This window comes from Euphorbia lathyris, chromosome 6, assembly GCF_963576675.1.
Source record: "Euphorbia lathyris chromosome 6, ddEupLath1.1, whole genome shotgun sequence".
Lineage (NCBI taxonomy): Eukaryota > Viridiplantae > Streptophyta > Magnoliopsida > Malpighiales > Euphorbiaceae > Euphorbia > Euphorbia lathyris.
This window is the reverse complement of record NC_088915.1, coordinates 50,322,144-50,343,618: the sequence shown is the minus strand read 5'-3', so window position 1 is coordinate 50,343,618 and position 21,475 is coordinate 50,322,144. Positions and strand designations below refer to the sequence as shown.

Sequence of the window (21,475 nt, the reverse complement as noted above, 5' to 3'; positions counted from 1 at the left end):
ATAAGAATAATTATGTAAATAATGTATATATGTATTAAGGATTTAAACAAAATTTATTAAAAAATTTAAAAATTATTGAGATTAAATATGAGTTGGCACACAAATTCCAACTTTAACTATAAATTCTTACCATTTTCCCATAAAACTCTTTTATTTATGTATTGGAAACTAAACTCAAAACTCTTCCAATTCTTTAGGTATTGGAAATAAAACTCGTAGACTTAATATGCTAAACATTAATTTGTTTTATTAAACTAAACTCAAAACTCTTCCAATTAGAGAGTTCTTATTGTTGTTAAATTTATAAACTTTAAGTGTTGATTTTTTTTTTTTTGGTACCAAACTCTATATAAGAATAACATCCCAATTGTTATACAAATTGTCTGGTCCCAAACGTATTCCTATATAGAGGTTTTACTGTAGTAGTATTAGATGTGACAAGTGGTTGTATTACATCTTTAGCATTAAATAACTGGCGAAGGATGGGATTAATGCATTGAGTTGTACAAGAAATTTTTTGATTTCATAAAACATTACGTTTTTTATGGGTAAATTTCACACATGGTATACAACCTTTGCTTTAAATCACACTTTGGTGTACAACCTTCAAAATGTCACACTAATATACACGAACTTAGGGGTGACCTCACACTGTGGTGTACAGCCGGTGAGAATGACCGGTCAACGCCAGTCAACCCGCCACGTCACCCAAATCCCACTAATTCGAATTAAAAAGGTGGGCCCCCTAGATGTGTAATGTCTAAAATACCCTCATTTGGTTTTCCCTCCTAATTAATCACATACCCATTCCCAATACACGTCCCTTCGTTTTCTGATCAACTTTTAAACAGAAAAAACGTTCTGGCTATCCATCATTTCTCCATTTGTTCGAAATCAAAAGCTTTCCGCCTCTCTCTATCTCTTTCGATTTTGAAGGTTCCACTTCCACTACAAACCCTAGGTTTTACAGTTCTTGCTCCGTAAACAATTCGAAACCCATATCGCAATACAAGAAGAAGTGATCGCAAGAACGGTGTTAATCGCAAGACAAGGAGAACTTCATCTATCCCCTCTTCGAATAAGGCAGAGGTAAGTTCACTACTTTTTTCGAATAAAGTTCGTATTTTTGCTCGTTGTTTAAAAGGATAACTGGGTAGCTCGTGTTTGCTCTTCATAATAACTCTGTTTCGCATGAAGTTCGTATTTTTGCTCGTTTCGAATAAAGTTCGTATTTTTGCTCGTTGTTTAAACGGATAACTGGGTAGCTCGTATTTTTGCTTTCTCTCACCATTAAAAGTCATATTGATTGAGGTTTTTGATTGTTGTTTAAAAAGGGTTTTTTTCGTCGTTTTAATGATCGTTTTTTCCGTCGTGTTCATGATCGTTATTTTCGTCATTTTAATGCTCGTTTTTTCAGTTTAAATGTATGAAGAAATATCGTTTTTTTTCGTCTGAAATCTCTGTTAATGATGTTTAAAAGCTCTATGAAGAAAGCTCTTTTGTTGTTGTTTAAATAATTTCAACTGATACTTATGATTTTTGTCATTCAGTGCAACCGACTCCGTATGGAAGCGTAGTACACTGGACCACCACCGCTTTAAAAAAGAATCCGCAATGGCAAAGCCCTGTAAGTGTATTTATTAAGTGTTATTTATTAAGCTAAGCTCATTTTTTGTATGGTTTGGTTGGGTAAAGCGTGATTTAGAGCAAAGGTTGTATACCATGTGTGAAATTTACCCTGGTTTGGTTTGTTGGTTTATTTGTTTATTTGATGATTGGGTTTATTGCTTTATGGCTTATTTGATGATTGGGTTTATTGCTTTATGGCTTATTTGATGATTGTGTTTATTGATTTTGACTTTCTGTAGATCCTGAAGATGGATATTTTGATATCTTACTGTATTACGAAGGTAGATGGACAAAGCATGGATATGTAGGGGGTGACGCATTCAACTGGGAATTTTGTCACTGGGATACTCTGTCCTTGGTGGGCATTGCTGCCAAATTGGTCAGTTTGGAATGCACAGGTGTTTATCAATATTATTGGAAGTGTTACGACACGCCATGGGAGGATGGGCTAAAACATTTGAGATCGGATGATGATTGTTACGAGATGGCTCTGGCTGGTGTTGAGTGTGGGGAGATTCACATTTATGTGAAGGAGGTGACTGTAGATGACATTGTTACCTTTGATGAACCTGGATCAGAAGACGAAGACGAAGACGAAGACGGGTTTGATCCAAACGATTGGGATTGATCCAAACGATTGTATATTTCCTATTGCCTATGCCATGGTGGAGACTGAAAGCAAGGAAACTTGGACATGGTTTTTGGACCTATTGGCTGAAGATCTAGAAATTGAAGACGGTAGCCATTTCACTTTCATGTCAGATAGACAAAAGGTAGAACTGTTTATTTCGGTATTGCGTTGTTATTTCCATATTAAGTATACATAACTTGTGTCCTTCCATGCAGGGATTAATAGGGGCAGTGGAGATGTTGTTCCCCAATGCTGAACACAGGCTTTGTGTGCGCCATATGTACACAAACTTTAGAACCAAATTTAAAGGGAAAGAGTTGAAGGATTTAATCTGGAATGCAGCAAGGGCGCCATACATGGCTAAGCATGTGGAATGGTTAAACAAAATCGAACAGGTTTCACCCGAGGCAAGGGAATGGCTTAGACAAAGGCCAAGCGAACACTGGGCCAGGGCATGCTTCTCTGATAGGTATTACCATATATATTGTCCGTGATGGCTTTTGTTTGAATGAATTAACATGAAGAATGCTTGTTTACTGTTGCAGGGCACAATGTGACATGCTCTTAAATAACTTGTGTGAGTGCTTCAACAAGTACATCCTTGACGCAAGGGATAAGGGCATCATCACAATGTATGAGATGATTAAAGTCAAGTTAATGAAGAGGATAAAGAACAAAGCAGATATTATGAGGAAGAATAACAAGAAGTTCTGTGGAAAGATTTTGAAGAAGCTAGAAATCAACAAGGATTGGGCAAGACATTATGTTCCAACTTACTCTGGGGGGCCTAGAGTTCAAATCAATGGGCTAGGGGAGCAGTTTGTCGTGAATCTAGAAGATAACACTTGCACATGCCGACGGTGGCAGTTGAATGGAATCCCTTGTAGTCACGGTTGTGCTGCTATTATAGGCCAAAACGACAAACCAGAGAATTACCTAGCAGAATGCTATTCAGTTGAGACGTATCTGAGAGTCTACAGTTTCATTATTGAACCAACTAATGGCATGGATCAATGGCCCAATGAAGTTCCACCTGTGCCAATTGTGCCTCCTTCACCAGTGAAGTCCAAGCGTGGTAGAAGGCAAAGGGCAAGAAGGAAAGATCCTGAAGAAATTGAGGCATCTAGCAGAGGTAAATTGAGCAGGAAAGGTAACATGTACATGACATGTAGAAAATGTGGAGGTAAAAACCACAACAAGAGGACATGTACATCACAAGCTACACAATCAACTGCTCCACAGGTATTAGTTGTGTAATGTCCCTAAATATTCTACATATGTGATATGTACCTAACTATTCTTCATATATGTTTCTTGTAGTCTAAGAGAGCCAGGACAACTCCTAGGCAAGCAACATCACCACCTGGAACTACTACTTCTGAAAGGCCAGCAACATCACAGCCCCCACCATCTACCACAGTCCGCTGGATGATGGATGTAAGTGATGGTTTTGTTTCGGTAATCCATATTTTAATGCAATTTGTTTTAAATGCTAATATAGATGTGTTGATCAGGGAACTAGTCAGACAGTTGCATCAACTAGTCAACCAACCCAGCCAAGCAGAGAAAGCAGGCAACCAAATGCTAGAACCCATGTTCGTCCAGAAAGAGGACGACGTACAATAAGTTCATATGCAAATCCACAAAGACCATGGCATTAGGATAGTTTTGTTGTTGAGGCAGTGCCCATGTTAGGTTAAAACTTTGGTTGAAAAGCTCTTTTTTTTGTGTAGTGCCTATGTAGGCTGAAACTTTGGTCTTTTTGTGCAGTGTCCATGTTGGCATGAATTTTGGTCTTTTTGTGCAGTGCCAATGTAGGCATAAAGTTTGGTCATTTTGTGCAGTGCCCATGTAGGCATAAAATTCGGTCTGTTTGTGCAGTGCCCATGTTGGCATAAACGTGTATTTTGTGCAGTGCCCTTGTTGGGTTAACAATGTGCCCTAGTTTGTTTTTTTTGCTAATGGAAATAGTTTGAGAATTTGGCAATTAAATTCTTAGCAGCAATCTCAAATTTGGCAATGTTCTTAATTATTACACGCAATGTTCTTAGGTGTTTTTACCTTATGTTTTTTTGGCAATGTTCTTAGGTGGCTTCACCTTATGTTTTTGGCAATTTTTTTGGCATCTTGAATATGGTAATTTATAATGTAAAACATCATGTTCAATCTTCACTCTTGTTTTTTAGGTGTTTTTACCTTATGTTTTCGTTAAATATGTCTTTTTTGCATTATGTGTCCCAATCAAAGCACAAAAAACACACTAAAAATGAATTGAACACAAAGAATTTAACACAGTGTATTTAGCATAAAGGCATTTAGTTAACATAAATATGACCATTACAATCCATAATGTGTTTAACACAGAAATCCTCTGTTTTTTCTTTAGCACAAATCAACCCATAAAAAACAACATAAACAGAGCAACCATTACAGAAACCATAATCCCTATCCATTTGCTGCAGTGCCTTCCCCTATTTCTTTCTATATCAATCACCAGCTCTCTATTCTCTTGAAAATCAACATCACGACATCTTTCCTTCTCTAATTCATGTTTCACTCTGCTGCATTCGTTCTCAATCCTGTCTAGCTTCCTCAGTAATCCAATAATCACCGATTTTGCCCTACCATCCATTACTGGGTCCATCCACTCGAAGAAGTTGCAAGCATTGGCTTTCTGTCGAGTATGCGATGAATACCATAAACTAGGTTAAAATTCATAAAGAAGTCAGAGTATGAGATGAAGAGAAGAGGTTATAGATTCTTACCCCAAAATTGATACAGTTAAAGTATCTCCTTCCTGGATTTGAATCGCTCCATGAAGTTTTCAGAGGAGCTTCAATTCCGCAGTGGCAGATCCTTCCGCTCCCAAATCGATTGATGCTATGCGTGGTTGAAGACATCACGAACACTGTTACGTTTTCAAGGTTAGGGTTTTTTAAAATCTTCCTCTGCAACCCAAATAATTTGCCAATGTCGAAGAGAAGGAAGAAGAAAGATCAGTCATGGAGAGAGAGAAGAGAAGAAATGAATCTGATGATAAAGGACAGGGAAGGAAGGGACATGTATTGGGAATGGGTATGTGATTAATTAGGAGGGAAAACCAAATGAGGGTATTTTAGACATTACACATCTAGGGGCCCACCTTTTTAATTCGAATTAGTGGGATTTGGGTGACGTGGCGGGTTGACTGGCGTTGACCGGTCATTCTCACCGGCTGTACACCACAGTGTGAGGTCACCCCTAAGTTCGTGTATATTAGTGTGACATTTTGAAGGGACATGTATTGGGAATGGGTATGTGATTAATTAGGAGGGAAAACCAAATGAGGGTATTTTAGACATTACACATCTAGGGGCCCACCTTTTTAATTCGAATTAGTGGGATTTGGGTGACGTGGCGGGTTGACTGGCGTTGACCGGTCATTCTCACCGGCTGTACACCACAGTGTGAGGTCACCCCTAAGTTCGTGTATATTAGTGTGACATTTTGAAGGTTGTACACCAAAGTGTGATTTAGAGCAAAGGTTGTATACCATGTGTGAAATTTACCCCGTTTTTTATTCAATTCATAAGCATTAATTAATTTTAATCAAATAAGTGACTTTTTATTTTAGGAATAAAAATACATTAATAAATTTGATTAATACCAGAATAACAATTTTTTTAAATAAAATTAATTACATTCTCTTAAAAAGCATAGGGAGTATTTCTACCAAAAAAAAAAAAAAAGCATAGGGAGTATGGTTTTCAAGCAAGCATTGATTGACCCTCCAGTATACAGACTCAAAATTTATGATATGGAAAATATACAGTGGTCCTCTAGGCATTTATGCTTCCTATTTAATGGCAGCTATCCAAGTGACCAGAATTAAATTCGGTTAAATACATCAAAGAGCTCCTGGAAAAAAATAAAAATTTGATTGATTTCTAAATTTTTAAGAATTTCTCATTAGCTCTCTTTAAACTTGTTTAACATAATAAAATTAAGTTCCAGTTACTACGTGGTAAGAGAAAGATTTAGACAAGTTAAAGAGAAAGTTTAAAGGATCAATAGGTCAATTTAAACAAGCTAAAAAAACCGTTAAGTCACTATAATTAAATTCAAAGAGTTAATAGGTCATCTCACCCAAGTTGAAATAATTAACAAGACATCTATAAAGTTCAAAGTACAGGTCATTTTTAGACCAAGTTTCAAAAGCCCATAAATGCACTTAGCCATTAAATTTACTAAAGCTAGTACATCCATACAATTTGTAGTGCAGTACTCCTATTAAAGCACCCAACCTTGAGCATAATCTAATCATCATCAAAAGATAAAACTCATTAAATGAGATTCATACCACAACTTGTATTCAAGTTTTGGGAGGGCAAAAAGGTTAATGAATACTGTTGCAGGTATTGCAAAATCCATGTGAAGGTAATAAGTGATACCGTATTACTCATCTGCAAATCAAGAATTTCGGTTAAGGCAATCCACAGCACGGTCTCACCAACAATTATTAAAGTAAGATGAAAATTGATTGAACATAAAGCAATGTATATATACAAATCATTTAAACAAACACTTTTTTGTCCAAATCACCTGCATTAAGCTCCTAAAAATGATTGAGACAAAGTATTCATCAAAGTTGTCGTCACAATCAGCTTTGTGCAACAGCTTTCTCTCCTCGGTCCTTACCATTTCTTCACCAGACATTTACAGAATATTGGGATAGTTTACTCAGTTTCAGAGAGGGGCGCAATCTCCTATTAAAAAACTGGAAGGTTATGAGACCGTCCCTGAAAATACTCTGTACACGATTTGCTTCCTCATCGGGCTCTGTACAAAATTTGCTTCTAACTCTACGCACCAGAAGCCATGAGGTCTTCACCCTGCATTGCAGATTCACCATCATCTTCTGCTACCATCCAGTTTAAAATAGGTCCCTGAAACCATTTTGAAAATCAAATGTAGAATTAAACTCCTTTTCATCATGGCAACTGGCAAGCGAGCTGACATAACAAGTCCGGTGCATGTATGATAATTACAAAGGATGAGTATTCGCTCATATGACACCCATCTTAAGGCCACAAAATGGGACTTCTTAACAAACTATGAGAAGGAAATTCAAGGCATTTATGATATGATACAGCACATTCATCTATAATCAGAAAGGGTGGAGATGTGGAAATTCTATTTCTTCAATACCCAACAATACATATTAGAACGTAATGACTTGCACTTTTGTGAGATAGCTCAAGAAGAAAATGCAAATACTAAGTTAATTGGGGTTTGAAGTGTGTATAACACAAGCCTATCTCACCATGTGTTTTTAATTTCACCAATTAATGGGGTTAACAGGATTCGAACTCTCCGCCCACTTGGTCTAAGAGGCTCTAATATCATATCAAAGAGCCAAATGAACCAAAAGCTTAGGTCCAATAAAAGTTTGGGTAAGTAATTTATTATGCCCTACATTTTTACCTAACACGCTGTTCAGTCCTCATATTTTAATAATACATTGTTTAGTCTTTAAATTTTATCTTTTCAACAGTTTAGTCCCTCAAATATTTGAATTATTAAACAGTTTATTTAGTCCCTTAAAGGGACTAAACTTTTGAATAAAACAAAAGTTTAGGACTAAACAATGTATTATTAAAATACGAGGACTAAACAATGTGTTAAGTAAATATGTAGGGACTAATAAATTATTTGCCCTAAAAGTTTTTATATTAATCTCTAATAAAAGTGAGCAAAAATAATCATCATGGTAGAAATCCAGTTACATACGGCAGGTATAGTGAACAAATTATAAGTTCAGAGCAGACAGTACATGATAACAATAATCATGGTAGAAATCTGGTTACCTTTCCCTGCCGTATGACTTTTGGCGGCAGCTTAGTCATGTCAACCACGGTAGAAGGATCAGCAACTCTTATGCCACCATCAACAACAAAATCAACACCCTGTAATTATTAAGACATGGCTCAATTGTTGGAACTAAACAAAAGTGACCCATAAATATAGTACAAGCATCATACTCTCCCCATCCTTAAAAGAGAAAAACAAAGGTTCAGGTTGAAAGTTAATTAGTATTCAAATTTTTCATGGCCTAAACAACAAAGGTAACAACACAATAAGCAGGCAAAAAAGAAAATCCATGCACAACATTAAACGGGTAAATATAATCAATGGTTCAATGAAGTTTGAGGTCAGTTTCAAAAAGTCACTGAACTTCATTTTATTACAATGAAGTCACTAAACTTTGCTTTTTATTTCAATAAAATCATTCTAATCTATTTAGACAGAAAAATTCACCGGAATAGTGACATGGCAAACACGTTGGAAAGAACTCTGCTACGTATAACATGACAACCACATCGCAACCAAGTGACAACTAAAAAAATAAAAATATATATATTTTTTGCTGCCACATGACAGTTTCAAGCAGTTGAATTAAGTAAATAATAAATATAATTTTTATTTATTGTGGTCATATGACTGCCATGTAATACATAAGAGTTGATCGTTTTTAAAGTGAGTGTCATGTCACTATTCAGGTGATTTTTTCTGTGTAAAAGAGCATGAATGACTTTATTGAAACAAAAATGAAAGTTCAATGAATTTATTGAAACAAAATGAATTTTGGTGACCTTTTTGAAACTAACTCCAAACTTCAGTGACCATTGGTGCAATTAACTTAACATTAAACATGCCTATTTGAGATTATAAGAGGGTATAGTAGTTTGATTAGCACACATCCTTCATATTTATTATCAATGAAAGAAAAATAGTGCTATCATACAAACAAGTATGACAAGTCAAGAAATTCAAATTAATAATTTTCTTAATTACTCTCTTTCTTCGTCGCGTACCTATATAAACTGTTTTTTAATGATAAAACCATGTTAAACGACACCAAGGAAACATAAAGAAACAAGTCATGCAGCATTTAGCATTAAGTTACTATCCAGGGAGCATCTGATGGATAAAAAGACAAGTAAAAAACAAAAGAATATGCAAATAACAACCCCATTTGGAATATTTAAGCAAGTACTGATCAAAACTCTATTCATCATAGCATATATAGTTAATAATTATAACTTAATAATTGACAGTGAGAAAAAATTTAAGCAAAACATAGAAAATCATACCTCTGGTCCATAAATATCAGCTATTACAACAGGATCTAACATCCACTCATTATCCTTGGGCCACTTAACACTGCCCCAAATAAGAAAACAAGTGTTCAGTTTAATCATAATATTTACTTAGAGCATCTCCAACAGCCTCCTAGTTTGGCTCTTAAGTTAAAATTTCAGGAGGAAGAGTTAAAAATCAACTCCAACAGTCTCCTAGTGGCTTCTCAAGTCACTATGAGCCTCTCGATCCTCTCTATTAATAGAGAACCTCTCCCCACTCTTAGTGTCCTCCTTATTTCATTTTTTATCAATAATTTATTATTGAGTACTCTCTCCTCTCACTATTGGTAAATATAACAACACTTAATGATTTTAACGATAAAATAATAAATAAGGAGTGTATATGAGGAGTATTGTTGGAAATGATATGTATTAGTCACTTCTCAAATCATTCTTTATATTATTTTTAGGGAGTGAACTAAGAGTCTCTTGGAGATGCTCTTAACAATTAACATTGGTGCAAACAAACAAGCAAACATATGGTCATAATAATGACAGCAATGGAGATCATCTATCTATCTGCAGTATTAACATCAACAATGATAATGTGATAGCAATCATGCACACACATCTCTAATTTTAAGTAGGCTGTGACTTTACAAGTTGCCACCCGATCCACCAAATAACAGTAACAAGAAAAAAAGGCAAATGAAATCTAACCAACCTTGTGGATATAAGTGGTGTATCCACCTTTTCTAATATTGCTTGACATATGACATCACCAGGGATACGAACACCCACATCTTTCCTTGAAGCAAATTTGGGTGTTGCCGTACCATACCTCACACACTGTTTAGGTAAGTCTTTACTTGCGGTTAAGATGAAAGTATACTGTCATAGAGAAAAAACATATGGCTCAAAATGCATTCAGAATATGGAAACTGCTGTAACTATGAACATCCAATACAGAGAATAAGTCATAAATATCTCAAAGAATTCTCAGGATTTCCATTAATTCATCAAGATGGAAATTTCAAAGAGAAAAGCTTATTACTCATCAGAGCCATACAATTGGGAAAAAAAAATCCATGTTTAAACATTTGCAGAGTGTAAAACCATCAGATACAAAGTCTTGGCTGCCAATATGATCAAATCTTATGTAGCATGACTCTAATAAATACCTTAGAGCTCCTCATATTATCAGCAAAGTGAATAAAATAAGCAAATAGCATCCTTACTGGTCCAGGTAAGCAATGTTTGACAGCTCGAAAAATATTTGCATGTCCTTGGCCATCTCCACGAGGAAATCCAGTTGTATACTTATCTATGTCTCTAAAAGAGTGGCATAAGATGCTAAGAGGCTGCATAAATAACACCCTATAATAAAAAGCATAAACGATAAATACAAGCTAAATAGTCACACATGTGCAGGGTAATCCAAATATGGTGCAGACCAAGCTCTAGCTAGTTCAGTGACAAACCGTAGCTTCCACCAATAAAAATTGCAAATTGTGATAGTACTCAAAGAGGAATAACGAAAAACTTCATACCTTGGAAGGTTCTACATTCTTTATCCTGCGAGAATAAATACACAAGACAAATATCACCTAAATATTATGATATTGTAAACAAACTTTTGAGGTTGAAGTTCTAAATTTACTAACAGAAGAACAGAGTCTACCTTCGAAGACGGTCAATGGCTTCATGGCTTTTCAAATGACAAACTAATGCATACCTAACAATAAAAGGTAGAAACATAAGAAAAAACAGAAAAGGTATCTTAACGCAATTAGTTAACCTTGTTCTACATTATTTCACCCAGCATAAGTCGAATGAATAATGGAAAACTGAAGTTTAAACTCAATTTTGTCTCAGAAACAACGATGGTGAAGACAGAAAACATTTTTATCAAACTTGCCCTCTTTTCATACTTCTTCTTTTACTTCAATCAATGTTGAATAATTACAGACCTAGGATCCACCAACAATCTCTAACTCACCCACCATAAGCTAAGTAGGGACAAAACTACCACACAGACCCTAGCAAAACACTTTGGGCCACCAAATGCACTTCAACATTTATTTCGGCCTTTCAGTCTTCATTAATCTGATTAACAAAATAGTTTATCAGATGCACACTTTACTTTTGAGGACAAAATCATAGACCATACGAAAATACATATTTATATCATTCTGAGTTTCTCACTGCATTTCCATGTACAGTTACAATAAAGAAAGAGCTGCATTTCAAATGAAAAAGAGGGGAAGAACATAAAAAGTCCATAAATCACATTAATAACAATTAATATCAAAGGATCCATGATATACAATTCCAAAAACATATAATCAAATTTACATTAACAAAAGTACCGCTCCAAAAACATCAGTTGTATGCACTGTTACATGACATAATTATCATAATTTCTGCAAACCTTCCAGAAACATATACAATGACAGATATAGACAAGCAGCATACACAGTATCAGTAGGAATGATCCCTACAGCTCCCGCCTTCAAAAGTTCCACAACAGGATCCAACTTCCAATTGTCTGCTCCTGATGTATTAGCTTCCACATAAAGCATGTTACCCTCCTGATATTATCGTACAAAATGCAATTCATCTTTAATTTTGTACAATGTATTGATCTGTGTTGAAATTCATTACTAAGCACTTCCTCAGAAAGCAAACAAATCAATTATCAAAATAAGTAGCCAAGGCGATCCTCGAAACATTCAGAGAAGAGAAATTGCTTTAATCAGAGAAAACACATCAATTTTGAATTTGAAGCCTAAACCAAACTTTCATTTGCTTACTATGCAAAATCTAAGTAGTATCTGTCTAAGAGAAGCGAGCACGGAACAGAACAGTGAGCCTAAAAAGAGGAGGAGAAAAAGGAAAGGACCTTTGTAAAACGGGGAGCAGAATACTTGAGACGCTTGGGGCTTCTTTTGACGGCCATGGCTGAGACAGGGAAATGATAAGGAATAGACATACCAAACGAAACGCGGCTTGGAAACGGAGGGACGCGGCTCAGTAGCATCCTCGAGGAGGAGGGGAAGCGGAGTGACATAGTGGAACTGTGAACGTACAATTTAGTTCCTTCCATTTTTCCCTTCAGAGTTCAGAGAGCACTCACTGGGGCTCTAGGAACTTCGATCACCTTTTATTGCTTTCGCCAACTATCGGGTCGAAAAGAAACGGTTCCAGCGTTATCCATTTCAGAATAAAGTTGTAATTTTTGTAGTTAATCATGATAGGAAATTGTTATTTCAATTCAATCTCTTTTTTTTTTTTTCTCTAGGAATAAGAAAAATAAAAAACAAACAAAACAAAACCTAACCCGGGATTAGTCTGGAAAAGCTAACTCCCACCACATCATCCAGAAGGATCGAGGAGAGAAAGGCCGGAGGAACAGGATAATTAGTGACTCCCCAACTTCCTTCATGACCTGCAGCCGCTAGACGATCCGCCACCTTGTTCTGCTCTCTAAAGATATGACAGAAAATGATAGAAGCAAAGGAATGGCAGAGCCTCTTGATCCCTTTAATAATATTTTTGCCTTTCATCCCAATAGCTAAATTGCTGGAAATTAACCTGATAGCTTCCTGATTATCAGATTCAACACTCAGATTAACAATCCCCATACTGCTGGCCAGTGCAAGACCAGAATAAATACCCCACAACTCGGCTAAGAAAGAGGACCCTATGCCAAGATTATGCGAGAACCCAGAAATCCAAGCACCCCCATCATCTCTCAAGACTCCACCAGCAGCAATATTACCATTAGTAAGACAAGATTCATCCGTGTTGAGCTTTATCACCCCTTCTTGAGGTCTTCTCCAGCAAAGAAAGTGAAGAGACTTCCTCTGAACATAACGATCAAAAGAATCTTCCAAAAAACTATTAATAACCTGGTAGACCTTTTTAGCAAAAAAGTCCACCAAGTCAGGGATATTAATAGAAACAGATTCAAAAATCTCCTTATTCCTCCAATCCCAGATTTGGTGACAGACAATTGAAAAGAAGATTTCTCCATGGTCAAGATTAGAAAGCAATTTCCCACTGACCCCATCCTCAAACCAATCCAGATTAGAATAAGAGAAGAACATATCAATCATATTACTGGGGAGAATTTTACTCCAAATACCTTTACTTCTCTCACAGTCCCTCATAGCATGACAAATAGTTTTTTCATGCCCTCTACATCTGCTACAATCTCCTGACTCCACCAAATGGCGTCTTTTCCTATCTGAATTAGTAAGAAGCCTGTTCTTGATCCCAAGCCATAAGAAACTTCTAACTCTGTACGGAACTTTTAAAGACCAAATCAACTTCCAAATAGCAGAATGAGGCTCCTCATCACCGTTGCTAAAAGTTTCAAAGGCTGACTTACAAGTATAAGCACCGCTGTTTGTAGAAGCCCAACAATTCAATCTCTTTTAATCTTGCTAGTTGTGTACTCAATTTATTTTCAATTAATAAACTTAAAAATCATTAATTTTTCTGTAGTTGTATTTAATTTAGCAAAAATTTGCTCGAGTAAAATTAAGGACCTTTAAAACATTAAATCAATCTCATTAGAAGTTTAATTTATCTTGCTTCACCTTAAAAAAATGAATTACAAAATTAGGTCAAATTGGAGACACATTTACATATTTTAACCCATTTACTCAATCTACTACATTTCTAGACCGATTTTGTGTGACTTTTTCAAAATACCATTAACCTTTCATCTTCCCTCTTCCTCTTTCTCTTCCTTGGCGCACGGTTTCTCTTCCCCAGAAGATTCCTAGACCTTTGATCTTCCTCTCTTCCTTTATATTGTGAAATTTGTCCCATTTCTCTGCATTGCTGTGTCTTTCTCTTATTTTTTTCTTCATCTCTTGATTTTTCATCTTCCTATTGCTAGAAAATGAAGCCATGATTCTTCATCTTCCTGTTTCTGCTCGTCTCTTGGTTTCTTTCTTCTTGTGCGGATCGAAGAAATCGTTATTCTACGCTATTTTCTCATTTTCCCAGTTTATCATATGGTTATTGACGATTTTAATGGTGAAAGGCAGGAAAAATGTAAGTATCTACTGTTTTCTCTTTATTTTTTCCAGAAAATCACTTCGCGTAATCTGGTTTTCGCGAAGGTCTGTGAAGAGAAAGAGTCTGAAATGTGACGATTTGACTTCGCGAAAACGGATTACGCGAAGTCTGCGAAGAGAAAAGTTCATGATTTTTCCCTTTGCAGACTTCGCGAAATCCTCTTTTCGCGAAGCCAAATCGTCATTTTTTCTGCCTAACACGATTAATTTTTTTTGAATGGGGTTAAATACATAACATCCCTTTCAGGAAGGCAGTGTACTGGGGTGTAGAGGAGATGACTTTCCTTCTGATACACGGAGAAATTTCCATCAAGATTGATCACATTGACCTTAAAATGATTTGTTAGGAGTTTATTGTGGCAATCTTGTTGTAAATTTTGATAACGTTATGATTTTAATGTTAGAATCCCTTGTTGTTATGCTTTTTTTTTTTTTGTTATATACCACTTCACAGATTTCGCAATATGCGAAGTCTGCGAAGATAAAAAAAATGCTTAAAAACACGTCTTTTATCTTCGCAGACTTTGCATATTGCGAAATCTGCGAATTAAAATCATGTACTGAACCAAACATTATCTTCGCAGACTTCGCATATTGCAAAATCTGCGAAGTCAGAGAGAGAAAGATGAAAGGCTAAAAAATTTCTAAGTGTTATATATATATTAAGAGTATTTTGGAAAAGTCACACAAAAATAGTCTAGATATATAGTAGGTTGAGTAAATGGGTTAAATATGTAAATGGGTTTTCCATTTGACCCAATTTTGTAATTTTTCCTAAAAAAATCTCACTAATCAGAGTAGTGGAGGAGCCATGATTTTATATTCGGGAGCTAATTTTAGCTTTGTGGCTAGTGTCGGTAAAAAAAAAAATCGATATCCAGACCGTTAGGCTGGGCAAAATATTTTTGGCCTCAATCTCCTAAAACTTTGTTGTTTTGGATAAATTTCTTATGATGTTTATAAAGTAAAATTTAATTTTTTTGAGTTTTAAAAGTAAAAACTTGATTTAGGGGAAAAAAATTAATTTAAAAGAGTTAAGATGATAAAAAGTACATCAAAATAATAAGGTTTAAGAAAAAGAGGTTTATGGAATTTGAACTCTTGATCTATTGTATTAAAAAATACATTTTAACCAACTCAACTATCTTAATATATTATAATACCACTACAAATACACCAATATAAATTAAAAATAAAGAGGATGTCAACTGCCGAACCCATGCTACTCAAGGATGGAGCCGACGGCCGGGGGAACCAAAGCCCCCCCCCCCCCCCTCCCGAGCCCTAGACTGGCTCCACCCCTACTAGATAGACCCGGATCGGACGTCTGGATCAATCCAGCTCAACCGACTAGTGGGATTTGAACCTTGAACATCAAGGCGAAAACATATATAATTACCACTAGACCTGACCACCATTTAATTAGTAATTATATTCAATAATGTAAATATATATATTATAATATAACATAAATATTTAAAATATTACTCCTTCCGTTTTATTATATAAGTTATTTTAGAAGTGATTTTTTTTCAAAATATAAGTCGTTTTAGTTTTTCATGAATTTCTAGTTTGATGTCCAAACATTAAATTTTTACCTTGGTTTTCAATATATCATCCATGTGTTTTTTAATATTTCAAATCTTATTTCTCGATCATGGAAATTTTTTTTAACTAACCAATGTAAATTCAATAATTTGATTTTATATTAATTGTATTTTTTAATTTATGAAAAACCTAAACGGCTTATATAATGGAACGGAAAGAATAGATTTTTTTGTTTTATATTTTTTATAAATATCATAAAAAATTTATTTAACCTTCTCAATATTAATAAAATTTAATTGATATTTAAAATTTAAATATACACAAATAAATTTTAAGTCCAATAAATTATATAATTTAATTTGAATTAGAAAATATATATTATATTACGATGTTAGTAAAATGTATAGTAAATATCTTTTTGAATTTTTTATTGAATTTTTAATTTTCATATCAAATTTATTAATTTAATATTTCTTTTTTTATCTATTAATTTAATATTTCAAGTAATATAGTTTTTATTAATATTGTTAATGTTTTACTACATTATAATAATTGTAAATAGAAATCACTGTTCACATGTTTTGGTATATTATAATAATGTTTTACTATATTACAATAATTGTGAATAGAAACTCTAAACATTCATCCTTTATATTTTCTGGTTCATCTGATTTTGACAACCTAATAAATAAATAAATCTCACTTATCATTTAAAAAAAATCTCACTAGTTTGTTTGGATTTCTAATCTTAAACCTCGTAAATAAATAAATAAATCTCAATATGACACAAATTTTTTATTTTTTTTTTATAGAAAGCCAAGAAGGCTAAGACAGCAAATTACATTTATTAGATGAGATGTAAAAAGCTAAAAACTGGAAATTCGACAAAAAGCACAGGAGCTAATAGAGATTTTGCCCACCGAACCACTTCATGCGCGGCTGTCAATATGACACAAATTTAGAATAACTTGACAATATAAATAATCTAACATCTAATGTTTAAAGCCGAATTCACTAAAATACAACACTTGTCGGGTCTTGAATACCACATGCGATTGATTATTCTACAATTGTTTATAAACACTCCACACTTGTCAATTTTCACCTGATATAAATGCAATTAAAGAAATCTAATTATAACCATATCAATTTATAGTGTTATTTTGCCCATGAATGAGGTTGAATTTGATGTTCCTTTAACACCATAAGATGGAGATATGCTAATTTACTACATTACTCTTACCACCATATAAGCATAGCAATATCCATTTTACATTATGCCATTAATGAAATACACCTACATCTTCTCTGCTAATCGAATCCAATATCTTCACTGTTGAGATCTCCGAAAAAAGTTACATACTCTTCCCCACAATGGTGCTATCGGCTGAATTAACAACTTATTGATCAGTTTAGGCAGCTAACAAATCAACTAATGATGAAAGACCATGTATTTCTCAATGTTCTTTTCTGCATCGACCATATAAAATCTAACTCCGATGATAACTTCTCAACAATGAACCATAGCCTTCACTCATCTCGGAGGAGTTGTAGGAGGTGGAGGCATATGGGATTTTGCAAATCCAACCCAAGCAACAACGCCGACAACTAAAATCACCCATCCAAATATGTCGTACTTGAGATCGTTGCTGCCCTTCTTTTCAACCTGATAGACGAACCAACATGCAAGAGAAAATAAGTATTGACATATTACAAGAATAGTATGATTCTCATCAAGACTTAGAAAAACCACAATTCCAGAAAAAGCAACATAAATTTCACTTGTCATTAATACTCGTTGATAATTTAGTACAACCTATAAACAACTGAATTATAATTTTATGTGACTAGAGCCTGATACTGGTTAAATGTTTGCCACAGAGTAAACTAGAAAGAGAATGAAATCAGAACTAATCTGCCAGCGGACGTATTTGTAGCTATGAAGCAGTAAGAAAAAGATACCAATACGGATACCAAAAAAGAGCATTCCAGCGATTATTTAGCTACAATTAGGTATGGGTGTCCTTGATATATTACATAAACTTAAATCACAATTGTTTATAGGCAGCAACGGGAAGTTTATGGTTAATAAATAATAATGGGAATCAATTACGAGTTCGATAACTCAGTGAAAGCTATCCCCCAAGAACACGTGAACATAATCCATTATCCATATACTACTTTTGTGCCAATTCGGATGGAAAAGAAAAAACCAAATAAAATACATGGTACTTACGGTAAAACTGAAGAAATCATATGATATGGATTGACAATTGAAGGACATTCAAAATCCATCATTTTTAAACGATATTTCAGCCACAATGTATACTAATTTGAAACCCTGAAACTGAAATGTCTCTCCACTTTTCTGAAAATAACACCATAATATTACATGCAACAACAAATAGTCTTCATAGTTACCTTAGAACTTGTTGTTGAAGTAGAAGATCCAAAAGCAGGTGCACCCCCCATCCCCTGCTGAGCTCTATGAATCTCCATGTGCAATTCTGGAGCCTAACAAATAGAATAGATAAATATCCAAGTCAAGTGCATGAAAGATGTAGTCAGCATAACAAGACATGCAGCTGAGAGAAAACCTGACAACTCTACTCCTTACTTTCAACACTAAACAGACGACACCAGATACTTCTCTCAAGACACCTAATTTCCTAAATATTTTTCACTGCTTACACAGGTGCTTCAAATTCTAATATCTATTTCTGAAAATGCTTGATGACAATAGGCCAGTACATGGACCAAATTAGAGAACAACAAATTTTATAGATTCCATCATAAGACCTAAATAGAAAAAATAGATGTAGAAACTTTGTTCAAATCACAAATCAGCATGAACAAAAAATAACTAATTTCGTTCCTATCACAAACTAGCAGCCAGTTAAGTCAAGGTTGCATTTCAGGGCGTTCATTGTCCGAGTGCTGTAGTAACAAGTGCTCCATCCTTTTTTTTCTTTTTTCACTAAAGGACTAAAATTAACAGTTTATCTTATATTTAATCAGATATGTAATATCTAAGAACTTCAACACCTAAAATTGCTCTCCAATAAATAGCTTTTCTTGTCATAATGGACATGCTGAATTATTACAAACAAATCCGGCATTCTAAGAAACATTATTAAGATTTTTTTTTTCAGAACATATGAATGAAATAGTTAAATTAAACAAAAAAACAGAAGTCGAAATTTATGTAAGGTTTGATTTTCCAAGTAGAAAACAAAAAAAAAAAAGAAATAAACATAGGAGTACTTGTTACTATATTAAAGGAACCTCCACCACTTACAATAAAACCCCATAACATGAGCCTGTGCAAGAAGACATAGCCCATTTACGTCAGGAGTAAGCAGGAATCAGAAGAAGAAAGGAAACAAATAATAAAGCAAATAAACACAAAGCGCACTCTCTCCCTCCCCTCATATTTATTCTTTATAAATTTGCATCTACAAAGTTACATGCAGCCCTCCATGCCCAATTTCTTCTCCTCTGTCTCAAACACCAACTGTGAAAGTACCAGCTTATACAAATGTTTAATGCTTGTATCAGCTGATACATACACCTGAGCTTTCAACTTACAAATACTGCATCATATACCCAGTCGTGATTTCCATTATGAACTGGATGACATTTAAACACCCTGGGCACCAACTAAAATAATAATGAAAAGAGCACATACACATTTATGTAGAGAGTTTGATACATACAAAACTGTAAATGATCAAAACGCAAGCGAAGAGTCAAAATGATGCTCTTGTAAAAGTTCAACTCAAGTGCGATGGAGATACCTAGACCTATATGAAACATGGCACATTGATAATAATGTATATGTTGTTTCTCTCTAAATGATGTTAGGCCTCTCATAGCAAAAGAAACTACAGAACAATCAAAAGTGCGTGCTCTTAATTCTTCACCTGAGATTTCTTAATGCATCTATAGTCAAGAACAAAAATAATTTCTCTTCGTGTTTTTTTTCCTTTTCTTTAATAATATAATAGTACCTTAGCAGTCACTTCTAGAGACTTGCGGTAAAGTTCATTCTCCGGTTCCTACAAAAAACGAAAACTTCGTCCATCACACACTAAATCATACAAAATATAAATTAAGACAACCTATTGCACTATTTGCATTGAGGTTCAGTAGGAAAATACCTCATCAACAGCCTGCTGAAAGCAGCCAGTTGCTTTAACAAAAAATTCCTTGGCTTCATCCTGATCAGGGATTAAAAATGCATATGAAGTAAGAGCATTTCCCAGGCACCAAAGAGTATCAGACCTCGTTGGTTCAATCAACAGTGCTTCCTCCAGCTTTGATATTCCATCTGTAAAATCAACCAATAAGCCCGAAAATGACATATTAAACATTACAAAATCACTTAGCAAAACAAGAGAAACTTGCTTACATGTTGCACCTGTCTCCTTTCTTAACAAATCCATTAATCTCACAAACAATACGAGCTCATTTCAAACCTTAATATTTGTCAATAAGCGCAAAGTGTTCTGAATTTGGAACTTCGGAAAATTCAGTAAGCAAAAGTTCTCAATCTTTTTTTTTTAATAATTTTGCTGATATAAAGTAGAAAATTAGAAACCGCACCTGAAACCATCTTTTTCGAATCCCCGATATTTTGAAATTGGGCCAACTCCAACAGAGCTCCTCCCCACCTTGTTAAATTCTGTAAAAAATTATTTATACTGTTGATAATTGCAGGAAATAAATTCAACAACGCATTTAATGTAATCACCAAAAAGAAATTCCGCTGCCCCCATCCAAAAGTCCCAACTCTGTCGGTCGATATCTCAGCAACTAATCAGCCAATAAATAAACAAAAAAGAATCCGAAAAGAGAGTTGGCAGATCCAGGAAAATAACAAATACAGCAATGAAACAAACCTCAGCATCGAGAGGATTCTTATTGTAGGTATCCTCGGCGGTTTTACGAGCGTGCTCAAAGAAGAGTATCCTATCAAAATCATTTTGCATATCCATGATATCTGATATCTAGGGTTTATTGGCTAAGGTCAGACAGAGTGCCTATTGCTCCCAGAGGAGCAAGGGGAGAGCGATGGATGATGATACACACTAGACGACTAGAAGCTCTCGGGATTTTGCTTGCTAATCCTTCTTCACCATTTCTGTGTTTCTTGGGTAATTCAATAGTAGAGCGGTGGGTCTATTACAGATAAAGTTTGGTTAACCAATCATTAGACTTTGAATCGAACCTATCGGTTTTAATGTATTAAAACTAGACCTGGGCATGGGTCGGGCCGGGTCTATCAGGCTTTTAATAAAGTTTGGTGAGCCCAAATTCAGTCCAGCCCGCAGGAAATTTAATTGGGTTCGGATTTGGATTGGGTTTGGACCTGAGATATGAATCTCAATTCCGTCCATCCAAGTCCATTTGTATATTTAAAAAATATATATAATTAAATTTAATTTACAAAGGGG

At 34.8% G+C, this 21,475-nt stretch overlaps 2 protein-coding genes across 4 annotated transcripts; both read right to left on the bottom strand.

Annotated features, from left to right (window-relative positions):
* Nucleotides 1–6,373: 6,373 nt before the first annotated feature.
* LOC136233000 (uncharacterized) lies at nt 6,374–12,601 on the bottom strand. Of its 2 annotated transcripts, XR_010690660.1 has the most exons (10): nt 12,284–12,601; nt 11,857–11,972; nt 11,063–11,116; nt 10,932–10,956; nt 10,620–10,742; nt 10,106–10,272; nt 9,394–9,463; nt 8,107–8,205; nt 6,842–7,185; nt 6,374–6,702 (listed from the first exon to the last, which is right to left on the bottom strand). XR_010690660.1 is itself a non-coding variant. In XM_066022510.1 (9 exons), exons 1-9 carry the CDS (start codon nt 12,485–12,487, stop codon nt 7,102–7,104), a joined length of 942 nt encoding a protein of 313 aa, XP_065878582.1. In that variant the 5' UTR covers nt 12,488–12,601; the 3' UTR covers nt 6,728–7,101. The 2 variants fall into 2 exon arrangements, 1 of the variants encoding a protein (XP_065878582.1); XM_066022510.1 differs by lacking the exon at nt 6,374–6,702 and having other exon boundaries at nt 6,728–7,185.
* Nucleotides 12,602–17,130: 4,529 nt separating this feature from the next.
* On the bottom strand, nt 17,131–21,209 carry LOC136232766 (mitochondrial import receptor subunit TOM20). Of its 2 annotated transcripts, XM_066022159.1 has the most exons (6): nt 20,921–21,209; nt 20,625–20,703; nt 20,180–20,349; nt 20,030–20,077; nt 18,441–18,533; nt 17,131–17,685 (listed from the first exon to the last, which is right to left on the bottom strand). In XM_066022159.1, the coding sequence occupies exons 1-6, from the start codon at nt 21,014–21,016 to the stop codon at nt 17,554–17,556; spliced, it is 618 nt and encodes a 205-aa protein (XP_065878231.1). In that variant the 5' UTR covers nt 21,017–21,209; the 3' UTR covers nt 17,131–17,553. The 2 variants fall into 2 exon arrangements, with proteins under 2 accessions (XP_065878231.1, XP_065878232.1); XM_066022160.1 differs by lacking the exons at nt 20,625–20,703; nt 20,921–21,209 and adding an exon at nt 20,431–20,581.
* Nucleotides 21,210–21,475: the final 266 nt, after the last annotated feature.